The following is a 21,180-nucleotide window of genomic DNA, read 5'->3' on the forward strand; positions in this document are numbered from 1 at the left end:
ATAACATTTTTAAGTTATCTAAGTGACTTATATATCATATTTAACCTGAGTAGCGAAAGACGGCAGTGGGTTTGAAAACGATTTGCCGGGAGTCCGGTGTTCTCACCGGCTCTAGTGAGCCTTGAACCCCAGCTAGCTATCGAGCTGGTGAGTAACAGACGTCTCCGAAAACGTCGGAGCGCTTTTGAAAATATGTGGTGTCTTGATAAACTGAGCAGATATTTGAAGTTTACACAGCTACATGCTCACCTGAAATTATGTGTAATGTTTATTTTGTGACCCAGAAAGTATAATAAGAGCTAACTAGCTGCCACCATTGTTGGAAACTGAGCTGGGCCGCGCTATGAATTCTGGGATAGGTTGGGCCACGAAGTATACACCCGACGCATCCTTCAAATCTGGGGAAATGAAGGGCACATTTGTCGGAGTCTTCGAATTTGGACAGTCTTCGTCGTGTCGCTGCAACGTAATTGGCCTACAAATGCGGGCACAGGAGGATGCGGTTCCTGAATTTGGACATGGCTACGATACACTGCTTCTTCTTCTTCGGGGTTTAACGTCAGCTGGCGTCCTTGTACATGCAGTGCTGCCATCTTCTGTTTCAGTCCGCTATTACACTCTTAAATCCTACTACTTATTCCTGCGTCTTTTGGGATCTTACAAAGCTTCAAACGACGCGTCGACGTAAATCGTGACTAGTCGACTAATTGTGGCAGCCCTACATGTAGTATGCTTAGTACATGGCCAACTGCTACTACTACTACTACTACTACTACTACTACTATCATCTAGTAAAATTTTCATTAAATACAATTTTTATCTTTCAAGTATTTCTAGTATCTAATAGCAGAAGCCAAGCCCAAATTGATATATGAGCAATTATAAGCCTACGATCACAACCTGAAAACATAGCTGTTGGCAGTGACGTCTTCGCACAGGCCACCACACAGCATCAAGCTGTATATTATATTATTCAGAACTAATGAGATCAAATTCCAGCATTCAGACAGCCAGTTATGTCACTGACAAATGCAAAAGACTAGTGTTCGGGTCCCATACCCTGCACAACTTCCCCCCACAGTCCTACCACAGGGAGAGCAAGCGAGAGAGACAGGGAAAAGAAGAAAAAAAAAAAGAAAAGGTGAAAATAATGCTCTGGTAAGTAGTCCCAGCTAGCACAGTGCTGCCTGGAAAACCCGACAAGGATCATGTTGCTCTGGAAGAGATGGACTAGCAGATGGAGCATAAGCAAATCTAGTAAATTCTAACCAATCAGGTCTACAACAGCGATTTATAGAGCGTCCACCTTTGTCACAAGTCAATACCCTTAATCACACTTATCTATGACAATTTTAAAATTAAAACATACACCACAGAATGAAGCTGATTAGCCTATGAGAACAATTCATTGGTCTAGAACGACGTTATAAGTGTTCACCGTGGTTCGATTACAAGTTACAGTACAGTTTAGAGGACCAGCCATTCCTCATTAGCCTGTAGGCTTTTATGACCAACAGTAATTAGAAATTGGGATGGAGTAAATTGTCTGAATTCACAAAGCTGTAATCACTGTGTTGGGGGTGTTTTATGGAATATGAGCTTGCAATTTAGCTTTCAGGAGGTGTTTGTATCTAATTAAATGAAATCTGAGAGGGGATAAATAATTGTGGCAGAGCTAAATAAGTGTGTAATCAGCAGCCTATTCTGCAGAAATAATGACATACTTTAAAATATATACAAATTGTAATTCTATTCTTGATTCTTAACAAAACCCTAGCCATTACAAAGATATAAATAAAACTGCTGATGGTTAGTTCGTGACCAGTTAAACAGCATTAAGTATTTCAAGTGTGTCCCTGGTCATCCTTCTACTGTGGCATTAATGTATCGTCTGGATACTTGGAGATTAAACGATCCATTGGGAGCAGGGTATTAAGATTGAATGAGAGGACAGACTGAGGAGAGAGTTAAGAACCTTGCGGGCATTATTTTACAGCTCTAAGCTGCATTGTATGTTGCTAAGGAAGTCACGGAGAAGCAGGACACCTTGCACGGAGCCTAAACATCTGTGGTGGAATTACGTGAAATCAAGCTGCTAAAACCCCAAGGACTTCTACAAAGGACTTAAAGTAGTAACTTATGCAATGCTAGAATGACCATAAAATATTTTGTAGTTTCATACTACAAGAAGTAAGAAGTGGTCAACCACTGTACTATTGAGTACACTGCAAAAGGCCCCCACTTTAATTCCAGGAGGAAACACAAATCCCTTTGGATTCGAATAGGAGCAGCCAAAAGTAGGTTCAGACCACTTTAAATATGCCACATATAGTATAAGGACCATTTTCAGATTTAAACTGAGGGCTTTTTTCCTTCCTATGCACCACCTTGATATTTTTGTTTAATAACATGGGATTAACTTTCAATGCTGTCTCTTACCAGGTAAGCACTGGATTTAATAAGCAGTAACACAGAATGGGGTATTTAAGCTCATGACACCTGACAGAATTTGGAGTAGAAGCAATAATAAAAGGCAAGATCACCCATTTTTCCAAAGCTGGTTTTGTGTACTTAACTTACCATGAATAATAAATACATAAAAATAAAAATAATAACTAGTGAAAGATTTTAAGTTACCACTGTTACTATGATTTCTTAGGTTTATTGTAAAATTTCACATAGAGTGATGTGGCAGGAGTGCAATGGTAAGTCTCACCACAACTATCTTATAACATCTTGCATAGTTTTCTGGGGATTTGTTATCAGGTTTACAGTGTTATGTAAAAGTAAAGGGGTTTAAATACCATACATGACTTTCGAAAGTCTACGAGTCCGATTCAGCAAGTTAAATTTATTTTTCACTCTGTGTTGCAAATGTCTGTTACAGAACTGTAGCCTAATTTTCCAAACTTTGATCACAAGAATACTTTAAGAAGAAAACCATGTATTTGTAATCATTTACGCATATCAATTCTCAGTTGTGGTGAACACTGCAGATCTACTCCACTGTGCCCATTGCAACAGCAACAAACTCCCAAGGCTTATTTTTGGCCAAATATTAAATGTTGCCCAGGTTCAACGCTCTTAATCATTGTTGTGATCGCATTCAGCAAGCATAACCAATTCAGCAAGAATTAAGTAATTCCCTATTCAATTTTATTTATATAGTGCTGAATCACATAAAGCATCAAGGTGTTGTATATTGTTAGGTAAAGACCTTACAATAACACAGACAAAATTCCAAATTCAGATGACTGCATGAGAAAAAGTGCTTGGTGACAGTGGAAAGGAAAAAAACCCTTTTAGCAGGATGAAACTTTAAAAAAAAAAAAAAAAAAAAAGCAGGCTTAGGGACAGGCAGCTATCTATGCAACCAGTTAGGGTAAGAGGAGGAAGACAACACAAAAAACACATTATGGAAGAGAGACAGAAATAAAAAAAAAAAAAAATCCTCAAAACTAATGATTAAATACAGAGTGGTGTATAAACATAGTGGGAGGGGAAAAAAGTGAATGAAGAAGAAGCGCTCGGTGCAATAAAGGAAGCAGCCTAGACCGATTGCAACGTAACTAAGAGAGGGTTCAGGGTTACATGATCCAGCCTTATCTATAAGATCAAAAAGTTTTAAACGTAATCTTAAATAGTAGAGAGGGTATCTATCTCCAGAATCCAAACTGGGAGCTGGTTCCACAGAAGAGAGGCCTCCCAATCTACTTTAAAATATCCTGGGTACAACAAGTAAGCCCACAGTCTGAGAGCAAAGTGGTCTAATGGGGTGATACGGTACTCTGAGGTCTTAGAGATAAGATGGGGCCTGATTATTTAAAAGCTTAAATGCGATGAGAAGGATCTTAAATTAGATTCTGGATTTAAGAGGACGATAATTAAGAAAATCCGATATGAGAGACATACGGGTATGTCTCTAAAACCTCACCTGCGCTGTCACTAAGGGGAAATGGTGAAGCAGGTAATATCAGATATTTAAAATATATGAAGTTTGAAAAAAATATGGGATTCACACTTCTTTTTTTTGGCTCCGCACATCTAACAAAACCAATGTCAAGAAGAATTTCAAGACTAATTTAAAGTCTAAACCTAAGCATTTTATAGACGAGGTCCAGCACCAGACCACTGCTTACAAAAAGTATTACATAAAGTTACTGCACTAGCAATGCTAACCAATTCAGCAAGAATAAGTAATTCCCTGAGCTTTAAAAATACAAACTGATTTGAATGTCGAAGGTAAAAACCTACTTTTTTCTGTTCTTAGACGTGGATAAGGGTGGTGCCTGGGGTAGGAGGGCAGCAGCATCCTTGCGCGGCCTGCCACGTGGTCGCTTGTCTGCGTGGGCAGGACTTCCTGTGGACGTGGCCCCTACACTGCTTGATGGCGGTGAGGGTCCCTGGTCAGAGGGCTCCACAGTCTTATCCTCTGATGACATTCTGAAAAACCGTTAAGAAAGACGAGGTAAGCAATGTTTGGAAAAAAGCAAAACGGATGCTGATTTGCATCTAATCTGAATTTATATTAACAGGTTTTAATATAGTACATGTCTAAGACGCTATTTTTAACTGATAAACATGGAAGTCCATGTGTCTTGAATAAGTTTTTGTTTTATCTGTAAACTCAAACAGCGTAGTCAGAAAGCTTTCGTAGTCTTTGAAATTTTCTGCATTTTGTTCAGACAATTAAATTGATTTCATCTTTTCATATACAACTACTCTGATATGTTATTGAAAATCAGACCCTGGTAGCAATATTAAACTCAAAGTCTACTTAGGAATGATACATGCTCAGCACACCTAGGTTTTGATGCACATAGTTATATTCAAGTCTCTCCAGAGATCCCGTATTTTGTCTGGGTCTGGGCTGTCTGGAGCAGGGTATAAATAAGGTGTGTCCAAAAAGGGAAAAAATGAGTAGGTCTCCCAACACATAAACTGGTAATGATAAAGGAAAAAAGTGTGCTGATGATGTGTAGGTAACACATTCGTACTTTTAGAGAAATTTAAGTCTGAAATAGTGCGTGCAAAATCTGTCTTGCCTTATTATAAACAGCACTAATTTCAGTGTTTCCTGCTCACACGCACCTATTGAAATTAATCTATTTGACAACATACTTTGTGCATCATCTTTGCTTTTGTTTTCATTATTGTGTTTTGTAACTGCAACACTGTTTTGATATGTAAATTACTAATTAAAGGAGTATGTATACTCATTTATGGCTGAAAATGAGAGAGGAAATCAGTCTTGTGCACATGCATACAATTTCAAAATGAAGGTATTATTAAGTTATAATGAGTGCCTAGTTTCCACCAAACATGCCACTGGATTTGCAACCAAACTTCCAGCAGGTGGTCATGCAAAACTGTTACATTAACAAAACTATGATGGGATACCTGGTTAATTATCTTGAAAGAAAATGTACTCAGATGCGCACTGACCTCTGCCAAGGGGGTACCCCGAGTCATTTATCAAGTCTGTAGAGTAACAATCCTGGGTTTGAGCTTCATCACCGTGAAGCACCAGACTTATAGTTAATACCACGTAGTTTGTTATTTTTACAGGCAACTCTAGATTATTTGCTATTTTTAGATTCTGTTCTCTTTTTCATAAACAAGAGCATGTCTGACAATTCACTTTTATATACAGCTCCAACTGTCATCTAAAGCTGACTCAAAGCGCTCTACATGGCAAGGTGAAGACCCAAGACCCTAATATATTAGAGGAACCCCCCCGGCCCGAATCAGTGCACATGCTTGGTAACAAGTGGGAAGGAAGAGCTTCCTTTAAACAAGAAGAGACCTCCAAAAACAGGCTCAGGGATCTGCTGTGATTGGTGGGGGGGGATAGAGGCGAAAGAAGAGTACAGATAGGCAAGAGCATGGGGGGGGGGGGGAAGCACACACGGGAAAGTTAACATACAATAGTGTAAAATAAACTGGCATCCCAACCATTAACAGAACTTATTGAACACAAATTGATAATTTACAACTTTTGTTTTGACCTGAATACCTGCGAACACCCGATTTGTATACATGGTTGCTTCATTCACCATTTAGCCAAAAGAGAAACCAAACAGTTGCCACTGACCTTAGCCAATAAGCTCACCAAACTTTAATGGTGAAGATTTAGCTTATAATAATTTTATTTGACTCATGTACAACATGCAATAGTTATCATATTCCCTCTTCTTTTTGAATCCTTTAGAAAAAAAAAAGGTGACGAATGTAAAGCTGGCTTCTTTGGTCTATTTCAATTTAAAAAAAAACAACCCAAAAAAAAACCTTTCACAGAGATGTTTGTGAACTTACCCCAACTGCCATCTACTACTCAGTGTATCCTATGCATTCACTTTGTTGGCTAGCTGTAAACAGTATGCAAGAAACTTGTTTTGGGAATTTTTGGGAAAAGCATTTTTGAGGTGGCTTATCTGACCAGAGACATCTCAAACACACCAAGATTACAGTTTTTTGGTAGAAGCAAACTAGGGGTTTAGAGAAAATCAAAAAATTTAATGCTGAGCCAAAAATTGTTTGTTAGCTTTTGACTACTGTAAGTACAGTGCAGTAGGATTTCTACTTCTTACTCAAAGCCATCTGTAATCACTCCACATACAGCCAGTCCACATTTTCTATTCTCTGCAACCCACACACTGAAGCCACTACAAAGCACTCAATGGTAAACAATGGGAATACTGCCCTTTACTTGTATTTAACAATATAAAGTAATTTTGAGATGGCAGGATTGTAGTGGTAAATGGACTGCAATTCTAGTAAGACTAGAAATAAAAAAATTTAAGTTTTGACCATTTATAACCATGCTTAGGGTCCTGCAAACCTGATGTTTCTGGTAAATTTTAAAACCAGTTCATAAGAAACTGTACAGCTGGAACAAAAATACTGGGTTGACTGTCAGCATCTAAAAGAATAAAAGTCCCAGAGTAGCTGTTTTATTTAAATACGTTTTTATTTTTAATAATAATAATAATAATAATAATAATAATAATAATAATAATAATAGATGCATGGAGGATTAATATAGCGGATCACAGGGTGGCTGTGGCTACAATGTAGCTTGCCATCACCAGTGTGTGAATGTGTGTGTGACAGGTTGTGTAAAGCGCTTTGGGGTCCTTAGGGACTAGAAAAGCGCTATACAAATACAGGCCATTTACCATTTTACCACAGGAAGATGCATTTAGAAGTGGCAGATCAAAAATGTCAACAACTCTCATGCGTTATGGTTAAAATAGTGGAGACGTTTAACAAAAGGTATGTCTTTCTGCAGTTTTCTACACACTTGTTTATACTTAAAAATAAAACAAATAGTCAATAACGCATTAACGTGTTAAAGCAAAACTTGTGAGCAACTTGTAATTAAAATATAAATAATTAAAAAACAAACACTTCAGTCTAAAACTATGATGTACACCCTGCTATATATGCTATAGACGTTGGAGAGTTTGTAAACAATGGTGTCACAGCCATTCAGCCTAACAACTCTGTGACAATACCATTCTTATATATACTCTAAAATATTTTTCAGCTTACTACTTGTTAGGGTACCAACCGAGTTTTATCAGCTCTACTGAGTATTGATTCACACTAAATCAGTGTAAATTTCGGCACCGGAGCATAACTGGGTTAAAAGTAGAAAGAGGGCGAGAGTGCATGACATCAGTCCTGTGATATGCGAAGAATCGACACCGGACAGGACAATGGCGGTGGGGAGTTAGAAGCAGTCTCAGCCATAGTTACACTTTTTAAAACTCAACTGCAAAACATCTGTAGAACACACTGCAAAGCTGGTTATGGCAACACTTGACAGCCTGAAAGCAAATTCAACAAAGGACCTGCAGCTAACTACGAACCCTGGAATGATGGGCAAAGTTTAAGCTGTCAATATCTCTTTTAATCAGGTAATCAGGCTTTTTTCCCTTCTGCATTGATTGTCATTTTAACTTAGCATTTTTTCACTGGCTGCACTGAAATTTTTCATCAGCATGCTATTTACATTAAACACATTACAGTATGTCCAAAATCTTGATTTCTGACCATAACTAACAGTATGCCAATATTACCATTTAATATTATATGCAAACACTGTAACAGGAACACTGTCGTAAAACTAACCGAGGTAGCTGGCAACAGTGTAGAGTGTAAATCTTACCAATAAAAAAAAAAGTTTCAGCCAATAATTATGGAATTATTTTATAAGAGAAGAATTTGAATTTGTTTTCAAACAAGCACCAAAAAAAGCACCATTTGTAAGGGGTACCAAATTCCAAGTACCTGTATCAATTCAAACATGAAAGGTAGCCAGGCTGACTATATAAAAAAAATTGTAAAAATTGTTTCCACATTGGCACATACAGGACAATGTGGCAGATATATATCTGACATAAAATCATGGAAAGCTCAGTGCTGCTAAATTAAAGAAAAGATCTATTGGCATGCAATTAAAAAACAAAACAAAAACAGGCTGACTCTGAAATATATAGCATTTCGCATTTCCATCTGTAATCAAAGTAGTCCAAGTTATAGATGCCTTTTCTACTCTCAGCACTCTTAAATACAAACCACATTCACCCCTGTACACACACTCATATAGCTTTGTTCAATAGCTTTAACGTCTTTATACTAGGGCTGCAGCATTTGATTGTTTTAGTAATTGAGTAATCTATTGATTAATTCATTGATTAATTGGAAAGAATTAGGAAAATACTTTTTTTCTTATTAATGAGCAATAATAATTATTGAAAAAAAACCCACAGGTTTTGAACTGCTCATTTGTTTCCATTTTAGTAATTGCAATGTTTTGAAGTTTAACTTCAATCAACATCTGTTAAAAAAAACAAAACAAACAAACAAACAAACAAACGTTATGATGGTGTAGTCATTAAGTCATATTAATAATAATTCTGTGGCCAACCTAACAACCCCCAGGTCAGTGGCTCTGAGTTTTACTGGTCCATGTACATTTTTATTGGCTTGTGAAAAAAGGCTTTTATTTTCACATTTTTAAATATTAAATCAATTTCATTAATACAATATTTTATTTCACGTTAAATCTGAAAATGTTACAAAAGGCTTATGATCTGGTACACCCCATGCACCCTTTAGACTCAGCACTGTTTGTTGCACGTATGTCTTCCATGTAAAATAGGACAGCTGACATCAAGCTGTATAGTTTTAACATGCTGTCAGACTAGGTTAAAACAAACAGCCATGGATGGAGCAGCTTCAAAGTTTGCTTTTCTTCAAGTCAGAGGTTGTTGATCAGGTGTTTTGAGGAAGCACTCCCACTAGATTTTTCCCAGTGAAGGTTTTAATGGCGATTACAGGAACAGCACTGCTGATTTGGACGCTAGAAACTTGTTATCTTTCACTCAGCCTGAGCTCAAAATCTCAGTAACAGCTCCGCCTCTTTGTTCTTCTCTCTCTGTGTGTGTCTGTGTGTGTGTGTGTGGAATCGTTGCATCTACACGCACACAAACTCTTTTGGCTACATCAGAGGCAATTCAATAGCATCGTCCTCAACATGTGGACTTAAGGAGTCTGGGACTGAAGTACTAACCTTCAGAACATTTATCATTTTATTAAAGATGAACAAATTTAGACTTTTTTTTAACACTGTGATGCTGCAGTGTTCGTTTGACTTTGGAACCTGAAGCGGACGGAGTTTTGGACTCAGATTACTCCGCGAGGCTCCTTACTATGGTAGCCGTAATGCTCCAACAGTCCATTAAGCAGTGCGGCTTCGTAGCTTACCAAAGTCGTACTAAAACGTTTTTTTGACCGATTTTGAGTGCCATGTACCACATAAAATCGGTTTGAGGTCAGTAAGCACAACCAGAATTCATACATAAGGCGCACCGGATTATAGGGCGCACTGTCGATTTTTGAGAAAATTAAAGGATTTTAAGTGTGCCATATAGTGTGAAAAATACGGTACATAAAATGCTCTATGTCCTTAGCCACAGCCACTCCAATACTGCCTAATCACATTTTGCTTTCATGTGGTGATATCAATGTGGAAAACAAATAAAAAAAAATGCATTGGCCAAAGAGCAGAAGCCTTCGGCCAATATGTTATAACAAGTGTTTTAAATGCCACTTTATAGTTCAGAGAAGCTGTGTCAGGTCATCTACCAATCAGAAGGTTTGTGGCTCTATTCCCCGGTTACTCCAGTCTGCATATCGAAGAATCCTTGGACAAGATACTGAACCTCAGGTTGTCCCCTGATGCATCCATCAGAGTGATGTTAGTTCAGATATGTCTTCTACTACTACTACTACTACTACTACTACTACTACAAATTGTAGTGACAGTGCTCAATTAAATACTCACTGGTGGAAATCAATTATGACATCCCCCCTGCTACACTGGAACCCCTAAGACACTGGCTGATGTTTCCAGAGGTTAAGATATCAGAAAATAGCCCAGCATATCTTAGTTTTTTAGTGACTGACATTTTCAGGAGCCAGATTATGATATAAGGGCACATGAAAAATGTATTAATTTATTTAAATCTATAGATCAAACTTTTTTCATTGTTTGTTTGAGATATACTGAGATACAGGGCTGGGCCATATACCTTTCACGGTAATACCGGTATAATGTTGGGCAACGATAAGAAAATGAAATATCGCAATAGAATATGGGTAAAACGTGCATGCGCAGTGCCTTTGTTTTCATATGCACGTGGCGGAAAAAGCATGGCGGTGACGGAGAATGAGAAGGGCGAAAGCGGAACGTTGAATGAAACAGATGAATCAGAATTGGTTTGTAAAAATGTTGCAACTTCAGTGGTGTAGCACTGGTTTGGCTTTCGTCCGTCAGATACACAACAAAGCACTATTTTTGGTATGCTAGCGGGCCGTCGTTATTACTGTGTTTTTTTGGAAAATACGGCACACTTAAAAATCAATCCTTTGATTTTTCTGAAAATCGACAGTGCCCCTTATAATACCGTATGCCTTATGTATGAATTCTGGTTGTGTTTACTGACCTCGAAACGATTTTACGTGGTACATGGCGCTCGAAAATCTGTTAAATGTTTTAGTACAACTTTGCTAAGCTACGAACCCGCACCACTTGATGGATTGTCAGAGCATTATGGCTATATTAGGCAGGCACCTCGGAGTGATAGGTACTGTGCTTCAACATAATATTACTGTATTTTGTGTGTGTGTGTGTGTGTGTGTGTGTGTGTGTGTGTGTGTGTGTGTGTGTGTGTGTGTGTGTGTTTGTTTAACCTCTTTTGAAGTTTTGTGGATATTATACATGGTTATGCTCAGGATATGTCAGCCAATTTCCACTGGAAATGCCTTTTGGTTAAGCTGTCAGCATGGAATTTGCATTTGCACTGTTAAATTTTTATATAACTTTAATACACATAAAAAACAGCTGCTTGTTTATGTGAAAATACATTGATTTTTTTTTTAGGTTTCTTTGCACTAATAAAGTTGTGGAGTTGTAAAGTATTTTGTCTAGTGTCAATTATATTGTCAGTTATATCGTCATCGCAAATTTTCAAACGTATATTGTGATAAATATTTTTGGTCATATCACCCTGCTCTACTGAGATAACTTTTTCAATTTCTGACAGGTTGACTTCAGATTTCTGCCCAAATAGAGTACAAGTGCTAAATTTATAATTGAATTAATGTGTAAGCCAACATCAAGCAAAAGTAAATGCTGTAACAAAATATGAAAAAATACATTCAAGAATAGAGTTTTATTGCATTTGTATTTATTGGTAAAATAATAAAGGACAGGTCCAACATCCAATTTATTTTCTCTTTATTCATTTAAAATATTCACCAAATTTATTTGCATTAGTTTCACTTCAGTTCAGTGTGAAAATCATTACAGTGCACTATGGCCATTAACAGTCACGCTAGTTTCTTTTTTCGCACTTTAAGTTCTTCTTTCCAATACGTTGCCTGTGAAGTGGTGCTGAAATAATATTAATGGAGTTAATGATAAAACATTGTGTTACCATACATGCAAGAAGCATTACACTGAATATACAGCAAAAGAGAGGAGCCAACACTGGCGTGATCTGAACTCATGAGATGCGTCAACTCGCTTGAGTACAATAGACAATTAGGCCAAAAAGTATTCCAAATATACAAAGAAAAGCTGCTGGTGGTGCAGCGGTTCAACTGATCACCTTCAGCTCCTAAGTGATACATTAGCTACACTGCTAGCAACTCATGCACTGCAGCAGCAGCATGAGAGTAAACACAGAACATAAGCAAGAATAAAAATTAAAATATCAGCTGCAAAGATCATCACTTATCTAAGGATCACACTGATATGTGGCTGGGCAATTCAACAAAACCAATATTTAGAACCTCTAATCCAGCGGTCCTCAACCTTTTTTGCGCCACGGACCGGTTTATGCCCGACAATATTTTCACGGACCGGCCTTTAAGGTGTCGCGGATAAATACAACAAAATAGAACTAGTACCGGTACCAAAAAAAAGAGAAGATTTATTCATAACACACGTGAAAAGACCCAGGAAAACTGAGTTAATGATAAAAACGATAACAAAATAACGCTGAAAACCGATAAAACCCCTGAAAATCATACATTTCACACTTGAGCCTCAACTCTTGCGGACCGGTACCGGTCCGAGGCCCGGGGACCTCTGCTCTAATCCACATAATCTTGACCATGTCTGTCTTTTAATTTTTTATTAAATTCTGTTAATACTTCGTTATTATGCACTGTTCTCTTTAAAACAAACTACCGAGTGTGTTCTCACTTAACTCGAGTCCAGTGTGCAGTACGGAAAATTGAAATACAGAGCAGATGGGCAACTTGAGCAGTGTGTACCAAATAACAGCACCATGTCCATTGTCTGGACACATTTTATGCTTTAGTAAATACAACATAAACCAAAAAGAAAAACTGTTGTGGATCAAAAGTAATGCCACCAATCCCTTGCACCTTGAGCATAATCATATTACCGAAAAAGATATCCCAGTTTTAGTAGCTGAGCATATTTACAGTACAAGCCTAGTGAACTATATGCCTGTGCACGTGTAATAATCATTTACTAGTCAAGAAGTCAATTAATCTGGACACTTTACAATCTTAGATCCATCTGATCCAAATATTGTTGCATTCCTGGTGTTTGTAAATTTTTCTCTCTTGTTCGTAGCTTCTTAACCATGAGTGAGGTGGCTGTTCCATTCTGATATTAGCTGTAGTCTACTATGTCAACTAGAGCAAAAGAGATGAAATTGAAGGGGTGTGCTCCCTTGGTCTTGTTTTTTGCTGCTCTACTATAATGTGAAAATTGGATGAATTAAATTTTTAGTAGTGCATCCTTTCCTTGTGGTTGTGAGCCGCTTAAAATGTTATCAAGGATGCCCAGTGGCCAGAGGGCCATGTTTTGCACATCCTGTCAATAGCCGATGGACTGCCAGACTGAATTAAAAGACACTCAAATGAAGATACTTGAGACTGCCACTTCAAACCATTCAATGATACTAGTGCAACATAAGAACACATTTGCATTTATTATCTTCCTCCACTCTTTAGTTTTTTTGGTTTTGTTTTTTTTAAATAAATTCATCACCAGTTACTAGCATTTGCCTGGACACACATCTTCTATACAAATCTTCTCAGTTGAGCAGCATACTAAGACTTAATGGAAATTCATAAATTTCCATGTCAGCATAAGCACTGCAGTGGTAGATGCTTGTGTAGATCGGGATCTGGTCTGCATGTGTACATGAATATTATGAACACATGAATCTGGCTACAGTAAGTGTTGCAGAACAAGTCTTTTTCTCATTACTGAAAGTAACATGGTTGTACGAGAGGCACAGATCGTTGTTTATCTGAAATAATATTACACTGCTATGACCTTCTCAGTGGCCATTTCCAGATGCTCATCCTGCCCAGCCCATTTAGGGCACAAAGACCAGACTTGCCTTCCGTATAAGTAATACTGCAGTCTATACAGGATGTATAATAGCTTGTACGCAATTTCTACTTGAACCGTTTTTATTAAGGCTTCAAATCTCTTTTGCAGACATTTTGCTTGACTGTGTATTGTGAGAACAACGCTGTCAAAAACTGACTTCATTGCAATACCTTGTTGTGTTAACCAAGTTCACACAATGATGGCTGATGGCTTTCATTGCCAATGTGGACAAGGACAAAGTTAAGTGACTATGTATTTTATACACACACACCTTGGATGGACTGCTCAGGTATATTAAGAACTGTTCAACAATACATAGTGACTCATTTTTTTAATGTATGCAAGGACAACATAATTGCAGTGTCAACCTTAACATTTCTCATTTACAACACTACCCCCCCAGGCTAGAAGATGAGTATTTTACTGAACCCCTGTATATTTTAATAGACTGTGAAAACCAAAAATAAGCCAATTTTAAATCCCTTGTATACTGCTGGAAACCTTAATGTACAACAATAGCGATGTATCAGTCATGGGGATCTCACAATACTACTTTCCAAGTAAGGACCACCACTGGATTACGAAGAAGCCATATGACAATCAGAGAGGGAGGGGAGGGGGGGCGAGAGAGAGAGAGAGAGAGAGCTTTCATCCAACTTCACAAAATGTATGCCAAATTTAAGGATCGAGTAGCTTTTTTCCCCTTAAGTTCAGTGATAAGTGATATTGCAGTCAATTCTGGAAAAAAAAAAAATTCTCATTCCACCTTTTCTTGATTGCTTTGGTCACAGCATTGACTCTTTATTGCCCACTGTGAATGTCACAAAGGAGACGATGCCACTCGTCATCTCCACTGCTTTATCAACCATTTGATAAAGTTTTGAAGGTTCTTGGGCTGAATGTTAATTAAAAAAAATTTAATTTATACACGTGATCTTAAGGCCTTACAGTCCACATCCATCTTTCTTTAGTCACAAATGTGAGTGAAAAGCTGTTATTTTTTTAATCCAGCACCACCAGCAGTCTTTTGCATACGTTTTCATTAATGATCCTCTAAATGTGGAAATAATGACTGCAAGAAAGAAAACAAAGTGAAATACTTGTTAGTGAGCATTCACTTCAGCCAATTTGTCTTGGAGGTTAATGGATTAACTGTGACTGGTGGAAACACCGTAACTGAACCTGTACCAGGGAAATAAACTTGCCCAATATTCCTTTGACTACACGTCCACAGGTTATGTCGAATCTTGCACTGATTTACCAGCAGACAATCCCATACCAGCAACATAGTTTTCCTTGTCATGCTGGCTCATGACAAAGCTGGTTATTTATATTATTTAAGTCCTTACTAAGACATCGCCACTGTCTTGGACTGCAGGTGGCAACCACAGCCGTCCTTCTACTGCAGAAAACGACTGCAAACTGCAGCACTATTTTTACAAGAACTGGCTCATTCATGTACCACTACACTGAGCTTACCCAGGCAGCAGAGCACAACAAAGACCATCATCTCCAGCTATGGTCCAAGATGCCGCAATTTTGAGTGCATCCGCAGGATGCGACTGATTTGAAGCAGTTGATTATATAATTCATTAAAATGAGCCTAGCTCTTCTCACTCAAAACTTGACTGAGCTCAAGCACTCAACTGTATACTGAAACCCCAGCTTATATCTAGGGTAAACCACCATCAAACACTTTTTGGTCATTTTTTTTTTTTTTAAATAAGCATCACACAGACCGAAATGTGCACATTTTTGTGACACATACTAAGTTATAAAAGGAAACTCATTCCAAACTGCAGAAGCACAGTGTTTTGCTCAGTGAAACATAAAATTGTGTCTTATCAATCCCCATTATGTGCAGTAAACAGGTACTGCTCATCTGTATAATAATGTCAATGAGGATAGATGCAGTTTCAGATGTAATATGTGTGTTTATAATAAATTGTGCCGTGTTAAACCTTTTTAAATTCAGTGCCATCCATGCCTATTCATGTGCTAAACACTGCAGACAGTGTGGTCAGAAATGGCTTAAATTATTAGTTAGGCTTTTTCAGTGACTCAGAAGAGGTCTCACTTTGACACACACCACCTTTCGGTGCTTGTCTGTGGCAATTCAACATCTTTCTATCAATTATATTGACTTCAACAGTACTTACAAACATACAAACCCTTTATAAAAATGTTGAGACTGCACAAACGCCAAGTTAGGAATGTTACCTCTGAGATAAAACAAACAAAACTGAAGACATTGTCTCTTTAAACACTGTAGGATCTGATATGATAAGAAGTCGTCGGATAAGGAGCATTTTTGTACAACAAGCAAACGCTCAAAGGTGATGAGGAGAACTTTACTTGGGGCATCTGAGGTTAAGATCCGGTGACTACAAGGCAGTCACGACCACCACGGGAGCAACCAAAAACATGCTAGCGTTAGCTTTTGTTGACCGAAGCTTGGGCACAAAGCAGCTGCATCCAGCTAACGACTGCTAGCTTGTTGTGCTCAACTCTGTCGCCTTTTCTTCGTCGACCACAGACAAAAGTAACGTTGATGTCGACTAAATTTAACAGAAATTTGAAAAAGAAACGAAGCCATTTATCATAGTTAACAACCGAAGGAGGACTGGCTTTAGAGACAACTTTAAAAGCGGGCCATCTATAGCAAACAGGTTACCTATGGTTGCAGTTAGTTGTCCAACTCATACATGCGACTAACGCCTACGCCAAAACACTAAAAAACGCTTCACCCCTTTGTTTCCCAGTGCTAGTGTTAAACATGTCCATAGCTCATAGAAAACTTGTCGAGAAACCTTAAAAACACTACCCCTCCTTATAGTCAGCTTCAAACCGGGTGCAAAGCAAAGGGGAGCCCAACACACACACACACACACACACACACACACACACACACACACACACACAAAGGCTCGGTCTATTCAATGAAACGGAACTATTCTAGGGAACTACAATGATGCACAAAAAGTGAAAATGATACGTTACACAACCACCCAGGTTCTGATTTTTTTCTCTTTTAGCTTCCAACTAACGTTAGTTGTGTGTATTTGCACTGAATAATGCAGTAAATGTGTTAATATTTGCTTATATAGCACCCATGAAATGTTCAATTGAATGTGCCGTTCCGTTGAATAGTCTGAGTCATGAAAGCCAAGGCGGCGACAAACCCCCAACATCAGACTGGAGAAGGATAAGGTTGGTTCTCCTTACGTGAAAAGGTAAATTCCCAACAAACTCAGCTTACATTGAAGTAAAAAGACGAAGAGGCAAATATATCTTACCTTCCAGCCCTATGAATAGAGAGTTATCCTCTTCATGTCCAAAATAAGGGGGATGAAACGTCGCACTTATCACCCAGCTAGCTAGCAAGCTAATGGAGCTAGCTAGCCTCTCTCCAATGAAGCAACACCGCAGTTCTCAAAAATGCACAACGCATATCATTATATTCCAGCGCTGCAATGTTATTCCCAACTTTGCCCATTTGATGGAGAAGCGGATGATGTAAATCCAACAGAAAACCGCTTCATTGGCGCACGCATCTGCTGGGATCACTTTCCTTTCTCCAATGACAGCTGTCGTCGCACGAGTTCGGCTTATATAGCTAGTTGGTGTTAGCCACCCAAGTCTACAGCCAATAATTTTACCATTAACGTGTAAACATAACCACCTCGAAATCCAAGCGGCTGCTAAAGTCAAGGCTCCGTGGGCCAAACATTAAGTAGGAATCCTCGGGGGAAAGTGTAGCGACCCGCAAAGCAATAGGAAAAAAAAGCTGGATGCCGACCGCTGGGGGTTGGCAACTGGTTCTATTTTCTTCAGCTGCGACAAGCTGCGGGACCAAGCGGCCAGTTTAGGAGAGACTCACAGTCATCCTGCCACGCAGTAACAACCGCCTCCAAAAGACATGTAAAAACAAACATTAGCTCGCCAAAAACAACATCTCGCCTGCCGCGCTGACCGAGCTGCAAAATGACTATGAAATAGCACAAAATTAAGTTGAAGATGACGCTTCGGGGTGCTCTGTAACGGTGGCCATATCTAATGATAAGTGGCACCGAAACACAGCCCCCTCTCCAAGCTCCTCAGAAACTAGATCCGCCTCCTCCTCCCCCTGAACAGCACAACTACGGCGTACAAATCTTTCAGAATCGACGGGGCTCGCCGAGAAAGGGATGTTTCGCAAGTGTGAGGCGTGTTTAAAAAGACCGTTGAGAAGACGCGATGAGAAATGACAGATAAACCATTTTACAATTTCTTCAAAATACTCTCTGACCCTGCGGAGGGATATAAGCATTTAGTAAATAAAATAATGGCTAGCGCGGGCCTGAAAAGATGGAGTCTGGATTTTTACCCGGTTGGATTTGGAGCTGGTAAAAACCATTGGTGCTTGAGCTCATGCAAATCTTTGCCAGCTGTAGCTATACAGAATCCAACAGTCGGAAGGCTCCCTCATAGCCGGGGGAAAATACACAAAAATGGATTAACTTTAATACGCCATGGAGCTGGTGGTTTAGGCTGGGTGCGAATATACCTCAGCTGCTCCCATACCACGGCGTCTCTACGCCTGCTTTACACCCCCCTAAACACACACACGCCCAGTATACCGATATAAGCGTTGCATTATGTGTTAGATAAAGGTACTCAACAAACCGACCGACCGACCGACCGTACATTCATGGGTTAACTTTCGGAAAAGCCCCCAGGGGTCGGCTTTCAGCGGCTGTACATAATATATAATAGAGGCAGAGAATGTTGTGTCTCTGGTCAGATTTTGCTTTCGATTTTAAGGCTCACTTAACTACAACTTACGAGACTTTCTTCGAGTGAAGCCCCTCAGAAAATTAACTGGAAATAAACGCAGCCCTGTTCCTTTAAATGGTAAACCTTGGCACCTCCTTCCTAAACTGAGAGCTCCCCCTGCTGGCTAATCTAATGTGTTCATCATTATTATTATTATTATCATTATTATCATTATTATTATTATTGTTGTTGTTGTTGTTGTTGTTGATAGCAATCATTTCGAAATAGTTCATATAAATCGCGCAGTGAAAAAATGGTTAAGTGGCAAATTAAAGCAAGCACTCGGAAAATCAGAGAAATATAATGACTGTAGAGGCTTTTATGGTGTGTATAACGCAGATATGTGCAATTGTGTTTGCAGTAATTAACTCTTAACTCCACTGATCATCAGTGAGAGTATTTGCATGTTAGACAAGCCACCATCACTGGTATCAACACACCAAATGAGGGAGTGTGCTTTGTAAGAATGGTTTTCGTCCTTACAGTAGAATTACAGAGACAATGCAAAGCAGCACAGAAGCTGTTTTCCAGGGCTTCTCCTTTACACAATCACTCATTAGTTTGTTTACTCTCAATAGTGAGCTCTGGGCTACAGAGTCAGAAATCTAGAATAATTTGTCTAACAGCACAATAGAAGTTGTGTATTATAATACGTGTGTGTGTTATCACATATGCAAGAAACAGCTAAACAGGCAACCTAAAAGCATGGAACCTGATAATGCTAACAATACATCAAGCAAATATAAACAAGAAGGGGGGGGGGGGGGGGGGGCTAACCTGAACATCTACAATATAGGGAAAATGCAAATGGGAGAGTTATTGTATTTCTATTTTATTCTAATGTATATATTATTCTATTCTATTTTATTCTATTGTATATAGTATTTTATTTTATTCTATTGTATTTTATTGCATTCCTGTGTTTTCTAATTTCTGCGACATAACTTTGCACTTTTGCTGTAACAAAACAAATTTCCCACCTGTGGGACTAATAAAGGTCATCTTATCTTATCTTAGATTTCACATGAATTTAAGATAGATGATAGGTTTGTAGTGGTCAATATATGGATATATGGACATTGTGAAGCACTGCCTTCAAGTACAGTCTTTATTTCCAAGCACTAAAATGAACACTCTGAAGTAGAAGCTAGTTTTAATGGTGTGATGCTTCATTTTTAAATGTGCCATTAACTCATTTATAATAATGTTTTTGTCTGTTGAGACCATTGAGTAGGATGGACCTTTGGCTGCAGGACAGGGGGGGAAAAAGAAGCAGTTGCCAGTCAGATGCTTTCCAGATGGCACTGCACAGTCTATCAAAATCTGATGGCACTTTTATTCATTATTCTAACAGCTTTTAGAGGATCCCCTGCACAATTGCTGTTTTCACCTCTCTCCTGATCTCCTCCATATATATTTGTTGACAATTTGAGTCAGAAATGTCAAATTTGCTTTAATCACTCCTGTTGCCAGTGATTTTAAGTCCAGTTCTTGTGTAATTTTGCATACCTCGTTTTTCTCTCCCTGTTCATTAACAACTACCCTTCAATTTCTGAGGCTTCAGTGAATAGTAGATGGATCAACTGCAGGATTAGATGCATCTCTCAGGTCCTTTGTCAGGTCTATGCTGGATTTGTTCTTGTTTCTTAACAATATGGATTTCAGATACTGTTTATCTGCTGCAGAGTTTGTTTGTTTGTTTGTTTTTAGGTCTGCAACTTTTTCTTCTGTCCTCCACTTGTTCTGTTTCCTCAAATTTTTTGAAGAACAAACTGCACACCATACAGATACATTCCAACCTTTTGGCAACTGGTCTTTGAGGATTTTGCTTAGATTCAACAAAAAAAATTAAACAAAATATGTGTTTTTATGGCAGGCTGCTAGGAACAAAGTTTGGAAATATACAATTTATACCTGGGTCTTTGGAAAGTTTACATTAGTTCATCCCTTGAGTTAGATGCCTTTTTTATACATAGGTGGGTATTAAGTGCTGTAACAAACAATAACATTCTTCTGGGCTGAAAGTGATTGAAAACATTGACTGACCTCAAGAAAATGTACAAAAAAGTTTTGCTCCTTGGAAGTAAAACAAAGAAATGATGGGTTTCTGATGAGTTTTTGCTTATACACATATATTTATTCAGGATTGCATGGTGGGATTGTGTTGGTTCAGGGTTTATCTCCATCTTTCTGAGTGGAGTTTGGATATTCTCCCTGCGTTTTTGTGGGTTCTTACCAGGTAATCTGGCTTCCTCGGCCCGCGAGTCAGAACCTATACCAGGTGTACCCTGCCTCTATGGAAGCTGGGACAGGCTCCAGTCCCCCTCCGACCCTGAATTGGATAAATGGAAGAAAATGGACTGATGGAAGTGTAGGATTTCAGCTTTAATTCATAGGGTTTAGCAAACATTTTG

General features: G+C 38.6%; 1 protein-coding gene across 8 annotated transcripts in view; it reads right to left on the reverse strand.

Annotated features, from left to right (window-relative positions):
• Positions 1 to 18,186, reverse strand: part of kmt2cb (lysine (K)-specific methyltransferase 2Cb) — an 81,287-nt gene extending 63,101 nt beyond the window's left edge. For 4 of the 8 annotated variants that reach the window (XM_085139839.1, XM_085139837.1, XM_085139836.1 and 1 more), the window contains exons 1-2: positions 17,248 to 18,185; positions 4,255 to 4,443 (exon numbers count right to left, since the gene is read on the reverse strand). In XM_085139839.1, coding sequence (XP_084995965.1) covers positions 4,255 to 4,442 — 188 coding nt within the window. In that variant the 5' untranslated portion in view covers position 4,443; positions 17,248 to 18,185. Of the gene's footprint in view, positions 1 to 4,254; positions 4,444 to 17,247 lie in introns of all 8 variants that reach the window. The other 4 variants (XM_085139840.1, XM_085139838.1, XM_085139835.1 and 1 more) reach the window with 3 other exon arrangements.
• Between the last annotated feature and the right edge of the window lie 2,994 nt (positions 18,187 to 21,180).

This window comes from Neolamprologus multifasciatus, chromosome 18 (assembly GCF_963576455.1).
Source record: "Neolamprologus multifasciatus chromosome 18, fNeoMul1.2, whole genome shotgun sequence".
NCBI lineage: Eukaryota > Metazoa > Chordata > Actinopteri > Cichliformes > Cichlidae > Neolamprologus > Neolamprologus multifasciatus.